Raw genomic sequence first — 18,053 nt, 5'->3', positions numbered from 1 at the left:
AAAGCAAGCCCTGTAGATATTTTTACCCCCACTTAAGCACTCATGGCATATGTCCTCACAGGCGGCTTTAAGTTTGAAAATGGATTGTGACCCAGAGTGGGGATCCATGGTCTGGAGAAACACACCATGTTTACCCTCCTTATAGAGTGTGGCTACCAACAGCTCTTCATGCTATGGTGGCAGCAATGCGCTTGTAGTGACAAAACCTTCTTTCCAGTCTCTGAGGGAAAGTCATGTACTGACCTGTCTTGCATTTTTTAAATTGGTCTGCCAGTTCTCTCACACTAGCTGGGTTTTGTTGCCCTTCCATTTGAGAAATAGATGATGCATTTGTACACATCACTTCCGTGTTTAGGGGATGTATGTGTAGCAGGGGTCTCCAACGTTTTAAACAGTGAGAGCTACTTCTGATCAGTGAATACTATCTTAACCTAATGGCTAGTATATGGATTAGATAAGGGGACGTAAAGACCAAGCCCTTAAGCACTGCTGGTAGCTCACCGTTGACCAGTGACAGGGGCTGTGACACAACTAGCAGTAGCTACTCTGGAATCCATGTGTACTTACAAATTGGTACCTAAGGTGTACGGTGGTGAGAGCCCCAGACAGCAATGTCAAATGCATACCTGCTCAATACATTCCTGATTTCCTTTGTACTGGGTCAGACATTTGGGTATGGAGGGCGAGGGTTCCTTTGAAGCCTAGGTAGTTTCACCTGCCCTTTCCTGCCCCGTTGTTCATTCAGGCTATCCATGAAAGTTATCAGGTAGTCAAGTGGGATTACCATCCTTTGGTTTGTACCTTACTTTGGGTCATCCCTCGCAGGAGACACCCAACTCCACCCCATCTTCCTGCTAGTACCAAACAACAGAAAGTATGGCTGGAACAATCGGAGTGAAATAGGCAAAAAGCAAGAACTGTCTAGTTTTGTTTTTATAGCTGACTGTGGGAATACACAAATACTGTCTGCAACTTTGGTATGTAGGTGAGACTGCGACTTCCAGCTACAGTGCCAAGATTTGTCTAGCGGAATCCAGTGCATCCACGTCAGTGGCGTCTGAGAAACATCCCTCTGCTCCAGAGTTGGAGTAATACTGACAGCTCCTCTTTCCAGACTTGGGACCAGAAACCCAGGAAGTTATACCAGTCTGGCAGTATAGGCTTCCTTGAACCTGATTCTAAGGGGATAGCTGACCAATTGCTCAGCAGGGAAATTGGAAATGTCTTTGCACGAGGAACTGCCTAGAAGGTGAGGGGCAGATAAATGAGTTAAGGTGGGACCAACCGAAGCAGTATGCAGCAACATGGAGAAGGGCTTGCACCATTCTGCCGAGGGTTCGTGTGGGAGTCCTGAAGAGCCCCTGAAGTATGCACAGAGCTATGCATCCAGAATCAAAGGGTGCTGTGGAAATCAGTACTGCATGAGATCTGCTGGGCGAGTGGAAATGCTGACCGCACCCTGCAGTTTACCTGAAGAGCTGAGGTACGAGACTGAAGAATAAGATATCAACCAGTCCTGAGTACTCATCGCCATGACCCAGGGTGGGCACCCTGCCAGTCTACATTGTGGATTTTGTTATTGGGCCAGAAGCAAAAAACGTCAAGGGCACGCAGGTGCGCTTGTGGCATACCACAACCATGTTGGCTGGGATGGAGAAGGGACATTGCCAGTTGTCTGTTAGGTGGGTGGTGTTGAGTGCATCCCATCCAGGGTGGTGTTGCTCCTACTGACCAATGAAGAAAACGGGTGCTGCCTGCACCAAAACAATTGAAATAGACAAAAGATACTGCACAAAGTGATAAAGATACTGAAAAGGGCGAGACATTATGTAGGGAAGGGGCAAGGCTAAGCCACAGTGCACCTTCTTGACTTTTCTTCTGGTAATAAAATGGATAAAATTTTAAAAAGATACAAAATTATTTTCAAGTAAGGGAGGGCACATGAAGTTGCTGATGTAGCTTTCCTTTGATTCTTAATCTGCACACACCAATTCAACTCCATTTAAGATGATCATCTTTTGATGTCCATGTTCAAACTACAAGAACAACTGTGGAAGCAAAGTGACTGACATTTTTTTAAAGTTGTGTTTACTTACAAGCAGCAAATTATTTTCAATAAGAAATTCATAGAATGAATTATGGCATTGAGGAAATGACAATTGGATTGGTTAAATAATTGCTGACATTAACAGATTGTATCATTGATTGATACATCAATGTATAAATCTGATTGGTGAAGGCAACAGAATTATGAAATGCAAGTAGAAGGACTACTATATATATATTATATATATATATATTTGCAACATGTGCGTCACTATACATTTTGTGTTTCAGGTTGCAGCAGGGTTGTCCTGTGTGATTTTAAACTCTTGAAGTAAGCAGGTGACACCAATGTCATGCAATATAGACTTCTAGTAAAGGGGACATAACAGGTAGATGTTTCAGAACATGCTGGTAGCGCAGAGTGGCTTAGGCGTTGTCATGAGTTTATGATTAGAGTATCTGACCATCAGAGTTTTTATGTAGCATAGCATGCTGTTGGAGCGGTAGTTCAGGCAAAATCATGCGTATTTACATGTCATTGTAATAGCTCAAAGTTTATAGAAATATCTAAAAAACGTTTAAGTATATACGTAGTAATCCCAATGGGATATACTGCAAAATGAGAAATGTACTGAGGAAGACTCAGAGGAGGCAGATGGCAAACGCTGACACCTTTAACAAGAATATAGCAACTGAGGATGGGGGGGGCAGACATAGAGGTGAAAGTGGTATGTTGTATCTGAGATCTGCATGGACATCTTGTAGGGATGTCCAAAAATATTTTAATGGTAGGGTAAAAACGGGCAATTTCCCAAAGTATATAAAATATGATTTAAAGAGATTGTAGAAATTGTCCTACTAGATAGTGTTAATATCAAGGACGGTATAGGGAGTACATTAAGGGCCAGATGTACCAAAGGATTTTACCCATTCTGTGTCTATGGGAAAAAGCTTTCGTACATATGGCCCTAAATGTGAGAGGAAACAGGAGAACACCTTTGAGATAGTCAGAGAAAGTGGACTGGACATAAACATTATGATAGAACTAAGGTCTTTATGCTCCATTGAATGTATAGACTTGTTCTGATAGAGCCAAGGTCTCCATACTCAATTGAGGGGCTAGAGTTGTTAATTGAAAAGATTTGAAGTCATTTAAAAATACTAATTGGCTGATAGAATACCATTTGTGTATGTAGGGAAGTGAAAAATTCTTAGGCTTTGTCAAAGTGACATTTAGATTCTGAGGATGCAAATAACATTAAAGTTCTATATTTTTGATAAGGGGGTGACTGTTGGGATTGGCTTATCAAGCAGCATTTCTCATGATTAATTTTATATTGAGATTGAATTTTAGGAGAATGGTGCATGTTATAATGGTCAGTGAGGAAACAGGAAAGTAAAAAGTGCAAGACATGATTCTTGAGGTTTGTAATGAGAAATGCATATGCCCGACACAGTTTGTATTGTAATATTATTAAAGATAAGAGCCAGACCTTGAATGTATAAGATCAAAAAAACTCCTATAACTGCAATTTTACTTACGGGTTCAGCATGCAAATATGAATAGCAGTAGGTAATATAGTACATTAGAGCCTCAATGTGACTTTTCCACGTGTAATACTCTACAATCCCAAAGGAAAAAACATCAACACAGCTATTCATAAAGGTAACTGACAGCTCTGAGTACATTTACACATGTAATTTAATCTTACTGACGTTATTACTTTGGACTGTTCACACAATCTGAGTGCAAAGTTACTCAACAAGTGTAACTTAAATGTCTCCACTCCCTAAAAAAGTGGATGAAGCCTAACTTACAAATATACATTACTACTAAAAAAAACTGTAGTAATTCTAGCACCACCCATGGATACCTCTTCATAGTGTATAACCCACCAATAGCAAATGATGAAGGTAGGACCTTAAAATCAAATCATACAGAGAATAATGCTAAAATAAATTATTTAAAATAGTTAAAAATATAAATCAATATAAGTTAATATTAAAGTATGTTTTACAAATAGTGCATATTCTAATGTAATTCTAAATTATTTTAATATACATTTTTGCATTTAAAAAGTAACACAACAATAAATGTTTCAAAAATATAATTAAATTACTTTTAATAAATTCTATACATCACTTAATAATTATTATTGCATTTTTTAGGTCAAAGCCTACCAGAAAGCGTAGCCATCTGGTTTGCTAAAACATCTTGGGGACATTCAGAAAGCTTCCCTGGAAATGCATTCCCCCGTTGATTACCATTGACTGTGTGGCTTGTAACTCACATTTTCTACATTTCTAGTTGCTGGCTTTATTTATTTTAGACTTTCCAGGGTGAGTTTGTCCCTCATAAGGAGCAAAGCCTTTTCACACCAACTCCCCTTGTATTCTTCTGCGAGTGCTCCTTTCAGTAAGCAGGCCTGTAAATCTTGTTCTTATCTTGTCACATTTGCTGTACGTTCAAAGAGCATAGTCAAATGTCAGGATCTGTCTTCTGAGGGAGCTTGGTGTTCACTTTACTTTCTCTGACTTCAAAGTGAGAGGATGTATATGACAAGCTTGCTTGGCACTGAGGGTAGGGCAGAGTTTATGTCATAGCACACAATAACATTTAAATGAACTGTGCAAGCACTTCAGAATATATCAGAATTAGGAACACAAATGAAGCTATTTTTTTGTTAATTCTGAAGTGTGTTGGAAGCAAATACTTTAATAAGATTAAAACAAATAATTACACTAAGTGATGCATTTCCACGCATTATCGTGTGTGTGCTGTATAGTTTTATTAGTAAAACTGTATGTTTGTTTAAATGTAATGGTCATTTCCGTTGAAGATGTGTTGTCTGTAATGGCAGCGTGCTACCATACCATGCACAATCCACTCTATACCACTCCACAACACTGCGCTCTACTCTGCCCCACTCCACCACACACCACTCCATGTCACTGTGCTCAGCTCTACTGCAGTCTACTTCAATCTGCACCACTCCATTTTAAGTCACTGCATTCATTGCCACTTCACTCTGCACCGTTCTCCACTCTATGCCACTGCAGCCTACCCTGCACCACTCCACTCTGTGCCACTTCACTCTATTCTGAAACAATCTACTCTATATCACTGCACTCTACCCAAAGCCACTCTAAGCCATGGCACTCTACGCCAGTGCACTCTGTGCCACTCTCCTCTGCATCACTGCACTTTACACCACTGCAGTCTGCATTACTCCACTCTACACCACTCCACTCTGAAAAACTCTATGCCACTACACTCTCTGCCACCCTACGCCACTTTACTCTACACATCTGTATTCTGCACCACTGTACTCTATGCCACTACACTCTATTCTGTAATGCTATCAGTATTTGACCAACAACTCCATTTTGACCACTGACTTCATTTTGTGCTTAGCTTCCACACCAAGCTTGTGTTCTACATAGAACCTGTTTGCGCTTTTCTCACCAGCACAGTCACACTGTGCAGGAACATAACATGGGGAATGATCAAAGTAGACGTGATAAGAGAGTCTCAGCCTGGGAATGTTTTCATCAAGGAAAAGTAAATCTCCTCTGCCTCTGGAATGCGCGTTGGGGCAAGGCCTGTTACACTGCGTGTTTTCTGCCAGAGCTTGAATTTCATAACCGAAGGGAGGGAGAGATTGCTGGAATCTTCCTCTTGAGTTTGTTTAAGGTATATAAGGTGGGGAAACTTGTCACTGAGGTAGAAGGAGCTCGCCTGAATATGAATGCACGGTTCAGAGTCCCATGTCGGAAAGACCTCCTGCCTCAGTCGTCCAGGGCTCCTCGGCTTGATACTGGCAAGGATGAAGAATTCAACCCCCATTGTGATGCATTTTAATTGTTAATTATCTAGCTTGGCTATGTGTGTGTGTGTATATATATATATATATATATATATATATATATGTGTGTGTGTGTGTGTATGCTTTGACTCCCCCATCCGTGAACAAGGCTACGGCTGAAACGCGTTGGGAGGAAAAACCTGGTGACAGCAAATATATTTGCAACTTGTCGAAAGTGTCCTGACTGTTTTCCTTTCATTGGGCTAGGAAACGTTTGATATATGTTTTATGGATCTCCCGGTTCCATGGTTGGACCGCCACACGGCGAGCCTCGTTATTCCGGGATTTAGCGGTCCTGGCCGAGTTCCGGAATTCCCATATATAAACAAAGTTTTTCCTCTTCATACAAGGAAGATCAGGACACCTCTAAGGTGTTCTAAATACAAAAAAGGTTTATTTGGAAGAAATAAGTCTCCCCTCAAACACGTTTCGGCCGTAGCCTTGGTAACAGATGGAGTAGGTTTACAAAATGCTTCTCTAAATAACAAGAAGCATTTTGTATACCTACTCCATGTCCCGGCCTTCCGTGTCCGCGTCCTGGCCTTCCTTGTATGAAGAGGAAAAACTTTGTTTATATGTATATATGTATATATATATATATAAAAACAAAGTTTATATATATATATATTCAATGCATATATTCATTGTTGATGTATTGCACTTTTTCTGTTGGTCATTGTTTAACTGCTGTATTTTGGCATCTACATGTTTTACTGCATTCAAGTAAATGCTAACGTTCATATTTCCATGTACTTTTATTTGATATCTGGGAAGTGTCTTAATAAACTCATTACTAAGAGTGCTGCATTCTTTGACAATGTATCCTCTTAGTTCAAAGTAGAGCAACACCTCTGCCACTCCAATCAGCACCACTTCGCTCGTCACCACTCCACTCTACTATGCACCACTCTAATCTATGCCACTGCCTTCTACAATGCTGAATTCTATGCTGCTGCTTCACCACTGCACTCATCATCACTATATTCTGCAACACTCTACACCAATGCACTCTATCACAGTTTTCTTCACTCTACGCTACTCCACGCCACTGCACTCTACGCCACTGCACTGTATGCCACTGCACTCTACTCTGCACCACCATACTCTATTCCACCTCACTCTATGCCACTCTACTTAGCATCACACTATGCCACTGTACTCAACACCATTGCACTTTATGCCAGTACACTCTATACCACTGCACTCTACAACCCTATACTCTGCATCACGGCATCTATGCCACAGAACTCAAGGCCTCGGTCCTCTGCACTACTACATCCTGTGCAAATGCACTCTATGCCACCCTACTCTGCATCACTCTTGTTTACGACACTGTACTCCACAGTGCTCCACTCTAGGCCACTGCACTCTACAGCACTATGATGTACTCTGCATCATTCTATGCCACTGCACTTTGTGCCACTCTACTCTACTTTGCACCCCTGCACTCTATATGCAACAGTGTAATCTACGCCACTGCATTCTTTGACGCTGCAATCAATGCTGCTGAATTCTATGCTGCTCCATTCTACACAACTGCTCTCCAAGGTGCTATTTTCTGCCACACTTTACAGCAATGCACTCTACACCAGTCCACTCTACTCTATGCCACTCCACTGCATGCCACTCGACGCGACTCCACTCTATAACATTCCAGTGCACTACACTCTCTGCCACCCCACCCTACAACTCTACTCCAATCTATGCCATTCCACTCTACGACACTCTGCGCCGCCCTCCTCAATGCCACTAACTTGTAGCCATGCTGAGCAGGAGTCACGGTGGTGTACAACATCGAAAAAACACATTGATAAAGCCATAAGCACTTCCATAGGCAAAACCTATTGACTTTGCCATTGCTTGTTTTACTTTAGGTGGGAATTTATTTTATAATGTGAAATTCGGAAAAACAATTTACATTTGACGTATCACATTTAAACTATTTAAATATTTAATTCAAAATTAACGTATTAGTGCTATAGCATTTTGTTGGAGTTTCCCCACAGTAAAGTATAGGCAAAAATACAATTGTATATTACTCTAAAAAATATATATTAAAATATGTTTATGAAAAATATTCATGCAAATTGAATTTATATTTATAAATATATAAAAATAATACTAAATAAAAAAATAATGCAACAGCACTATTACATTAATGCTAAATTAGCTATTTCAACGATGTAAATATAATAAATTACTTTTAAATTATTTTTCAGCAGTTTAGATTAAAAAATAGATGTATTTGAATTAAAGTTTAAAAATGTCTTGTCAGAATAGTTCGTAAATGCAAAAATTTTACGTTTTAAAATTCTTTTTAAACTCTACTATTTTATAAATGATTTTTAACGTTATAATATAGTGATTTATATTTTAACTAATTTAAATAATTTAATGTCATTCAACATTATTTCCTATAGGGTATTATTTTAAATACCAAACTCCATTTTTTCAATGGGATGCGGTTGCAATACCAGTTGTTGTCAAAGTGTGGAGCTAGATTTACTCCAGCTCAGAGCTGGAGTAGGAACTATTGTTTTGGGTCACTTTTTGCCTGTAGTAATTAAAATAGTGCAGTTTGTGGATAGCTATGGACGTACTTTTTTGTGGGTGGGTTGGCGTCTCTCCCTAAACCCCTCCCTGACTCTCCCTAAACCCCTCCTTCCTCCTTCCTAATCCCTCCTCTATTGTAAGTATTCCCCATAATCCAGCCACGTCCCTGTGCCCCCTTTACATTTACTACTAAAATGTATATCGATATATGCTAAGGCTCTGCAGGCAGGACAGAGATCTCTGCACATGTAGATATAGGAGAGGCGAAGGCTTAACTCTGTACCTGGGTTTGAGAACAGCATTTCGTAGTACTACAAAGCATACTACAAAAAGCAGTTTGTGAATAGCCCTCCATCTGTAAAGACCAGAGATAGTTATTAATATTTGGAAACCTGGTCACCCTAAACCAAGTATTCCAGATACTCATGTACATGGAAGGGATCTCCCTTTCTGATTTGTCTTCTGTCCATCATCAAGTGGCTTTATAATCATCCTCAGAACATTTGATATCTTTCATTAAGTTTCATTATGAAATAAGATGAATATACATGCCTTTCGGTTGGCACCTGACCCTGAAAATAATGCATTATTGGTCTGAATATTTACGCATGCAAATTAAAACAATAGGTATATTTATGGCTACAATTAGTCACCATAGTTACACAAAAAGAGGACACGCTAAAATGCTGCTGGAAAAAATGCTGTACCTTCTAAATTGCTACTTTTTCTGTCCTCACCTTTCCTTAATTCCTTCCACTCCACTCTTATAAAAGCAAAAGCAAGTTATCAGTTCTGGAGTAACATGCATGTCTACTTAAATAAAAGCATGAAAACAAACTTAGCCAACACAATGACATTGAGAGGTTACACACTTGTCGCCAAGGACTGTGACCTCATTGAGTTGTGTTGTTGTCGAAATCACATCCCTTGGGCACGTCACTGTGCTTCTCCACTTCCAGAGAGGAACAAAGCTTTTGCCTACTGTATCCTATGGATGTATCATATAAAGTTCAACGGGAGATGTATTTTTGTATTTTCAAGATAATATTTAGGTAGGTTGTTTTACAGAGTAGGAGCAAGATTGATGGTTGAGACTGGTGCTGGAGCTTCTGATGAGAAGCATTCAACACCATAACAAGTACATCAAATATAAGTACCTGCTGTGAAATATTTAGGACACACATTAACAAAGACAAAAGATGCATAAAGTATATGGATGCAATAACAAAATGAGTGTTTAAGACAAAGAAGAGTAACTGAGATCATATCTGTGGCTAGTGGAATAATATTCCAGTAGATGGTTTCCTATTTTGAAAAGATAATTAGGTTATGACAAGATTATTGAGGAAATGGGATCTGTATGAAAAGAGTGAATAGATTGTCACAGACTAAAAGGCATAACTGATGCTTCTCTCCTCACATTCTTTGAAGCACTGAAGTTCATAATGTTGATGACAGCTGCAAACAAAGTATAAGGCTCAATTCCCACAGAAGTACAGGAGGGCTGTGAGGTGACAGTGGCATATGCATCATTAGTGATGACAGAGAATGAAAAAAACAGTGTTGGAAAGCGAGGCGTTGGCGTGGATTAAGGGTGTCAACCATTTTGGAACATATTTGCGAGGCGCGCCTTTTAAAATGCATTCACATTAAAAGCTCTTGATTCATTTACTAATGACAAAAGGTTCAGTGGAACAATGCCTAGGATTTTGAGATGGGTAATGAGTATGAACAGGTTTCATTTTGTGGCACAGTCCATTACCAGGAAAAGAAAATGATATGGTAGATTACTTGCTAAGATGTTGAGTTGAGACATTGGGCACCTAGAAATAAGGCCAAAATAATTAATGATAGAATGCACAGGGGAAGGCATTAATTGGCGTTGTTTAAGAGGGCGGACTGTAAGAACACAGTGGCAGAATTAGTATGGGCCAGCAGCAGGTTGGCCAACAATGGAACAAGTTTTAGCCTGTTTGCTTTAGAGAGCACGCCCAGGACACCATCAGATTGAAGACTTAGGGCCTCATTAGGAGTTTGGCGGTCCCACCACGGGACTGTGGTCTGCCCGCAAGGGTTGTAATTGGGTGGTCGGACTGCCTGAAGTGTGACGGTCCGACAGTCAACGCAAGTGTGGCAGTCCTCGGACCGCTACACTCGTAATAAGGCCCTAAAAGACTAAGAGGTGCAAAAGAGAAAAAAGAAGGCAACATGCCTTTATGATTTATGGAACTAGGATCTGGAGAAACATCCCCATGTCTGTAAGGACCAGCCCAGTGCTGCTGCAGTTTAGGAAACACTTAAAAACACACCTCTTCAAAGAATTCAATGTCCCAATGCAGTAACAATCCAATATCCAGCTACCTCTACTATCACTCGTTGAGTGTAGGCTAGCCTTTAACCCACTACATCGCTCTGCTGCCTTTTCGAGTATGTTCATGCTATGCAAATACCAAATACGTACATACATATACAAATCCTAATATGTACAAAAAGAACAATATAAGTATTTGGAAGCCAAGAAGATTGGTATGAGAATGGCATCAGCAACTGGAGAGATTGTCTCTAAAGTGCACTGGAAGAATAAATGGGTTGTGGAAGGAAGTCCTGGAGTGAAACATAATGATAAGATGGAAGGTGAAAGTAAAAGAGTTGAATACTTGAAGAATACACCTAAATGATTTCAGGAATTGTAATTTGTGTTTATTGATCTGCAATGATTCTTTTTTTCTATCTAGGAATTTTGCCACAGACTCGGAGATATTTTGTGATCTGTTGTTGCGTAACCACAAAATGCCGATACAAAGCATCTATGACCTTCTAGACAGGGTGAGATAAGGGATAACATGTTGGGGTGTTGATTTTTGTCCCATTAAACTGGATTACAATAGGCAGGAAGGTTCCTTTAGCATTATCATTCCTTACCACAACTATATGTAGGGACCCTTCTCTACAGCTACCCTTGAGAGAGAAAGAGATCAGAAAGAGACAGAGAGAGAGAGCAGGCGGGAGAGACAGTGAGAGGGAGTAGTGAAGTAGGCCAAGAGATTAAGAGGAAGAAACTCGGAGATCAGCACCTTCTGTGTGCACCAGAGTAGGGTGCACAGTGATGTAGATGGGTCTGTGGGGTATGAGAGAGATAAACAGTGTAAGAGTGACAGCACTGGCTGAGATACTGTGGGATGGAAGATGCATGGTAAGGAAAAGCATCCGGATGAAATGAGCATTGTGTTCGGGCAAAATATCAAGTGAAAAATATTGTGTGGCAAAATATTGCGTCAAGAGCATCAGGAACTAAAATATAATGAAGGTAAGTGTCTATGGGTAAGGAAAGTTTTACTATACTTAACTCAACATATGTGTACCTTCACAATATAGATATTGTCAAGGTACATAGTTGTGCCATTAAGAATCTTAAATCCATACTTACCTATTTGCACTTACCTTCTCAATTATTCGGTCCTCGATATTTTTGACACAATATTCTGTCTACAAGATATTTTAAGCATTGATAATCTATCAGACAACCCTGATCGGAAGATTGCTGATTAAGCATGGAGGCATGGCACCCAATTATCATAGCGTGATTATTAGTGTTTGAGTAGATTTTATTCCTATGCCCTGATTGTTAGATAAAGGCAAGATTCTAAATAATCTAGAAAAGAGGAGGATTGTCTGTGTGTGTGCAAATATATTGTACCATTGCTATGATCCTAGTCAAGAGCACCAGGCAAGATAGGCCTTTCCTCTGCAGGGCAGAGCCAACATCTAGAAATCCTCCTTAGCGCCACGTAGGAGGGCATGTAATACTCACCTGCGGAACAGGGGTTGCATAAAATTGTGAAATACCCAGCACAATCTGGCCAGATGACACTCACTTTAGCCCTTGCATCAAGATAGCAAAAAGATGAGTCAGTCAGCCTCACACACAGCCTTCTGTAGGTACTGTGTGGGCATGGCATGAAGTCCAGTTTAGCTGTTGCTTAAGCTCAGTGCTTAGTTTGAGCTGATGGCTGCCATGGGGGACACCGGCACTTCTCTGTGGCAACAGATATTTTCGAAGCATGAGCAAAGGAAAACATACAGATAAGAAAAATGGACCAAAAGAATTAGGGGCAAAACTGTCACAAAGGGAGAAAACAGGAACCTGAGATTAAAGGCCAAGGAGTGTCTGGTAGGGTACTAAAGATGATTTGCCGTATTTAAGCCTAGCAGCCTTGTTATATGACATGTCAACTTTAAATGAACTGGGTGTGGGCTACTTAGCAGAACTTTGGGCACCGGCACACTTTCCTTTCCAACTTAAGCACTGCTTAAACTTCTTGCTGTTCTACCTTAGACATGGTGATTGAGGTCTCCACCCCAGGCTGGATGTTGAAGCCCCCATCGTCAGGAAATGGTGGCTCATCGCGTTCATGCACAGTCACTCGGGCACCAGCCGTGGTGGATAGCAGGGGGAGGTAATCCTTCTGCTCAGTCTTTAGCACCAGTGACAGACCTGTGTAAACAGACAGAAGAGATGAAACATCACGGAATGCATGGGAAGGTGGAAAGACCATGACACTACCAAACGCGTTGTAGAGACACTAGGTAAGACCTCATAAATGGAGAAGATGAAGCAGAGGTGGATTCTGGGGTTTCCTGGAATGGAGTTTGGTTTCTGCACTTGAAGAGATGACCCTAACCATAAATTAGTTTCTGTCCCCTTAGAATTGATTCTAGTTGAGGGAAAAATCCGAACTAGATTCTGCTCCTCCTTCAATTAACTGTGAAAACACTATAGGACACTGGCAACAGACTGAGGTGCTTTGTTTTTTTTGTGTTTTGAGGGTTAGAGGTACCTTACAAGTCATATTCTGCTCAAAGCCTCATCCTCTCCCCTTACACACTGAAACAATGTTTAGAAGTTGGTATTCCTTTCTCTAGTTCTCAGTTTGTCTGCCTTGTGCAAGACCCTTGAGCGCATTCTAAGAGATGGTTATGTTGCTGATTAACACAGTCTTCATGGCTTCCTGGGGCAACAGCCTGTAGAGTGTCACCTCTGATAGATGTCTAATATGCCTTCACACTTCAATATATGCACCTTTGCCCTTTAGTTTCCTGAATCCACTGCCTGGTTCACTCCCAAGATGTGGGTTGCATTAGGTAAAGAAGGTTCCATATTTCTGAATCAGAAATATGAATAGTGGTTAAATGGAGCAGCCCTCTACTTAAACAAATTCATAATTTCCAGACACAGGTCATCTTGAACTTTAGCAGAGAAAGTAATTGATGGGCCACTAAGTCGATATTGAATAAATGCAATATAACGTATTTGGATGAAAAAGCAAGCAAGTAAAGGTGACTGAGCAGCCATGAACATTGTTGTAACATTATCCTATACTAAAACACAGTAATTACTCTATATGTTTGACCAGTAATCTTAGCACAAGCTACAGTTTTGTTCCCAGGATGAGAGGCAAAGGTGCAATGAAAATACTGCTAAATGAAAGGCAGCTCCATATAAACAACGATAAAACATTACATGTTAAACTCTTTACTTCCCCTAATTGTTCTCCAATTTCTGATATATCTAGCGTACTTACCATTTTTGATACCAGGCATGGAGGATGCCCAGGGCTCAACTTTGGTAGTGCGGTTTTCATTGAACGTGTAACAGTTCCCATAGAGGGGATGGTGAAAGTGTGTGTAATTCCTGCAATAGAGACAAGATGTTGGTCAGTATTCAGGTGGTCATGAAGTAACAATATATCAAGAAGGAAGGCATAAAATTCAGAGCCCCTCTCCAGCACCAGACTGGCTGGACCGGGCATCGAGCGTTTTCCCAGGAGGCCCGAAGGGTGGGACCTGGTTTTGTTAATGTTTGCAACGGTGCTGCAATATCGGCCCCCAATAACAAAAGCAGCAAGCCAGCATAATCCCTTCTCTCTCATTACTGCCTCCCGGGACCAGCCAGTGCTTCACACTTGCACTCAGCTGCTGTTTTTGCAAGGGCTGTTCTGACAAAATTGCCAGGGCTGCTTTGGCTTCCCAGTCCGGCCCTGCCTCTCTATCACTAAGGGGGTCATTTTGACCCCGGCGGGAGGCGATAATGTGGCAGTAGTACCGCCAACAGCCTGGCAGTACTTACCGCCACATTAGGACCATGGTGATCCCGCAATGGTAATACCGCCGATACTGCCAGGCTGCCGCCAGTCTGCAGCCTGGCGGTCCCGGCGGTTGTAATCCACCAGGGCAGCGCTGCAAGCAGCGCTACAAGATTGCAGTTGCCATGGAAAGGCTGGCGGTATGGGTGACTCGGGGGCCCCTGTGGCCCCTGCAGTGCCCATGCACTTGGCATGGACACTGCAGGAGCCCCCATGAACAGCCCCATCGCGCATTCCACTGCCCGAATTACAGGCAGTGGAGTGCGCGACGGGTGCTGCTGCACCAGGCGCACCTCAACATTGCCGCTGGCTCCATTACGAGCTGGCTTCAATGTTGTGGTGACATTTCCACTGGGCCAGCGGGCGGAAACGCTGTTTCCGTCCCCTGGCCCAGCAGAAATGTCATAATGTGGTGCCAAACATACCGCCAGCACTCTCTGTACGTTGGCGCCCGCGGCTTCGGTGGTCTTTTCAAAAGACCGCCAAAGTCATAATGAGGGCCTAACTCTCATGTTTCTTGCATCACCTTCCCTACTCAGTCATCTTGTTCCTAAATTCCCTGAACTTCTCTCCCATATTGTTCCCTAAATCCATATGCTGTACTGTCTCCACCCCTCTCTCTCCTGACCTCCCACACTTTAGCCACGTCCTTCCAGCCCGCGTTCTTCCCCCTTATTTCGTTCTCCACTCACCCTTCCGAGCAGGCGTTATCGTTGAATCTACAGGAGAAGATGAAACTCTCAAAGTGCTCCTCATTCAGTGGGGTTCCAGAAGACGAGGGGACCCTAGCCAGGATGTTGATGTAGTGGAAACGGTACCACTCACGGATGGCATCCACCCCGGAGGAGTATTTCTGGTAGAAACAATTCTCCCCACTGTCGTTACACTGGAAGAGTAATGAAAAGAGTTATTACTACAGGTAACAGTAGGCCAACAACCAGCAAGAGAGGAGAACAGGTAAGACCACAATGACCAACAAGCCAAGTCTGTACTGTGGTTTTCTGTGTTTTCACCACCATGTTTCCTGGCAATCCTAAATTGTCGTCACCCATTTTTGGCCAAACGTATATGTCCATGACACTTCTACTTTGAAGGGGGTAGCATTATCAAGACAAGAAACTGAGAGTGGGAAAATTTGTCTTTCTGGCAGCACCATCTAGAAAAGAGATTCCTGATCAGATGTTTGTTATATTTGAGCATATTGATTGCCTGGCAATGTTCAACTCGCTGTGTTCGATACAAGCAGTTTGCTGAATCTGAAGTATGTAAATTAATGGAAAAATGTCACTGAAAAAAACACACTGAAGGAAAACAAATCGCAGAAACCCAAATTTAAGGAGATGAAAATAAATCGAAAATTGATATTAAAGGAAACATTTTAAAAGAAAGATAATGTCAAGAAAACATCCAAAATCACACACACGGGTGAAGATGAGAGGTAGTGAGGGTTTATTGGATTCAGGGATGGGTTGAGTTTAGAGATGGTGAGGGTGTTTTAGGGATCAGGCATAGGTGGAGTTTAAGGTGGTGGGGGGCTTTTAGGGTTCAAGGATGAGGTGGGCCCTTTGATCCCCATAAGTACTATGTAAAAGCCTTGTACACACATGGATCTACCTGTTATATGTTTGTTAAAAAAACTAAATAAACAAACTTGTTAAAAAAGTGACAAAAGAACACCCTTCTCCGCCATTCAGAGAACTCCCAAAAAACAAGTGGCGGAAACAATGCACAAGGATTGCATTACAGCAAGGAGATGAGAAATCTTCAGTGAGAGTGAAGCAAAGAGTTTGTAACTTACTTTCTGGAACAAACTTAATGGTGCTCCATCTCGAGGAAAGAGATGGGAAAACACCATCCATACAAACTGAAGGGACATTTTTTCTGTGGAAAACATGGTTAAAATCATCCCTTTTCTATGTATTTTAATTTGTATATTTTTGGGTTTGATGCTACTGTACAGACGTACAGCTGCAGCCATGCCTACTCCTCTGTAATTCCCTGTTGACCAGCTGAATCAGGTTTGAAGAAGTAAATGTGCCTTGCCAATAGACCAAATGAGAAAACAGGACCTCGCCACCATCTACCTTCTTCCTAGCCCACTATCAGTCCTGTAATTTTCATGAATTAAGTAGAGTATCCCTCTTTTCCTACACGAAGTGATCAGGTTTGATCATTATGCTTTTCCATCAAAAATATAAAATAGAGTTCGAATAGTGTTCCATTTCTTCTGTAATGTTTTTTTTTTATTAATTTGAATTGATTTCATTCAAAAAAACTATTTCATTTAAATAATCATCTAACATCCATTACTTTGTATAAAAAGAATAAAATGGGTTATTCTGTAATTGCAAACTCCCTGTGAATTTTGAAGTGCCGTCCTTCTGCAAGGATAGATGCTCAGGGAGAAGCATGCCCAATGAGCAGAAGTGATGATCTACAACATAAGGAAATACAGAGCAGGAGGAGGACAAAGGGGTCCTAGTATCAAAAGAAAAGTTGTTGAATTCAGTACAGTGTCAGCCATGCTGGGCACAAGCATGTATATGCCAAGCAGAAAACCAGCCCTGAATATTTCATAGAGGGTAAAGTTGGACCATTCCATGTCCTAATCAGTCTCCACATCTTCACTCCCATTCATCTCTTGCATGTCCCATCCACACCTCATCACACTTCTGGTATGTCATACCATCCACCCTTAACAACAGAAATATTACTCTGTATCAGCTTTCGTACTATTGCCCCAGAAGTCCCTCTGTACCCCAACTTTTCCCATATTTTCCCTAGGCCTCACCAATTTGAACCCGATGTTCCAATCCTTACGGCGCATGGGCAGTTCATTTTCACTGACTGCTGCCCTTATGCTTCTCTTAACACGACTTCCTGTTGTCTCTTCGGGACTCAGCCTCTCTAGCGGGAAAGCCTGGAGCATTGTGCTGTGGCGCCGTCTCCTGGTGGCCATGTGCGGCTTGTTCATCTGTGTATTGTTGTACTGGTAAAGATCATACAGTGTCTGTTCTGTGAGTTTATCCAGTGCCTCCAGGTCTTCTTGCACGGCAGTGTACCTAAAAATACAAGAGCAACAGAAGTTACCTGCGGCATGCGCAATACCCCCAGATGCATTTCTGTGGACCTCATGTCTACAGATGTGAAGGACTTGGTATAGTGAAATTTGGGAAGTTGGGTTTTTCCTATTGTGAATGAAGAGTAGCACTTTATGACAACATCGGTCTGAGCTTGTCCTGGGACAGCGAGCTCCTCCTAGTTCACCTCCAGCTTGTAGAAACTGAGGTCCTGATAATGTGATCTCTCGTAAGAAATGTCGCTCTAGTGGACTTATGGCTGCATGGGATCATCTAGACACACAAAGACCTTTCAGGTGATGAGCCTGCCCCATCTGACCGTAGATATTGGCATTGTGCATGAAATCAGCTGGGATGTTGGTTCA

The 18,053-nt window shown here is 41.6% G+C and overlaps 1 protein-coding gene across 3 annotated transcripts in view; it reads right to left on the bottom strand.

Annotated features, from left to right (window-relative positions):
- The window catches only part of SCNN1A (sodium channel epithelial 1 subunit alpha), an 84,429-nt gene that overhangs the window by 16,931 nt on the left and 49,445 nt on the right, over positions 1-18,053 (bottom strand). For all 3 annotated transcript variants that reach the window (XM_069243125.1, XM_069243126.1, XM_069243127.1), the window contains exons 3-6: positions 17,400-17,670; positions 15,301-15,494; positions 14,048-14,157; positions 12,797-12,960 (exon numbers count right to left, since the gene is read on the bottom strand). In XM_069243125.1, the coding sequence (XP_069099226.1) occupies positions 12,797-12,960; positions 14,048-14,157; positions 15,301-15,494; positions 17,400-17,670 (739 nt within the window). The remainder of the gene's footprint in view (positions 1-12,796; positions 12,961-14,047; positions 14,158-15,300; positions 15,495-17,399; positions 17,671-18,053) is intronic.

The sequence above is a fragment of the Pleurodeles waltl genome, chromosome 7 (genome assembly GCF_031143425.1).
Source record: "Pleurodeles waltl isolate 20211129_DDA chromosome 7, aPleWal1.hap1.20221129, whole genome shotgun sequence".
Taxonomy (NCBI): domain Eukaryota; kingdom Metazoa; phylum Chordata; class Amphibia; order Caudata; family Salamandridae; genus Pleurodeles; species Pleurodeles waltl.
This window is presented reverse-complemented; position numbering and strand designations above follow the sequence as displayed.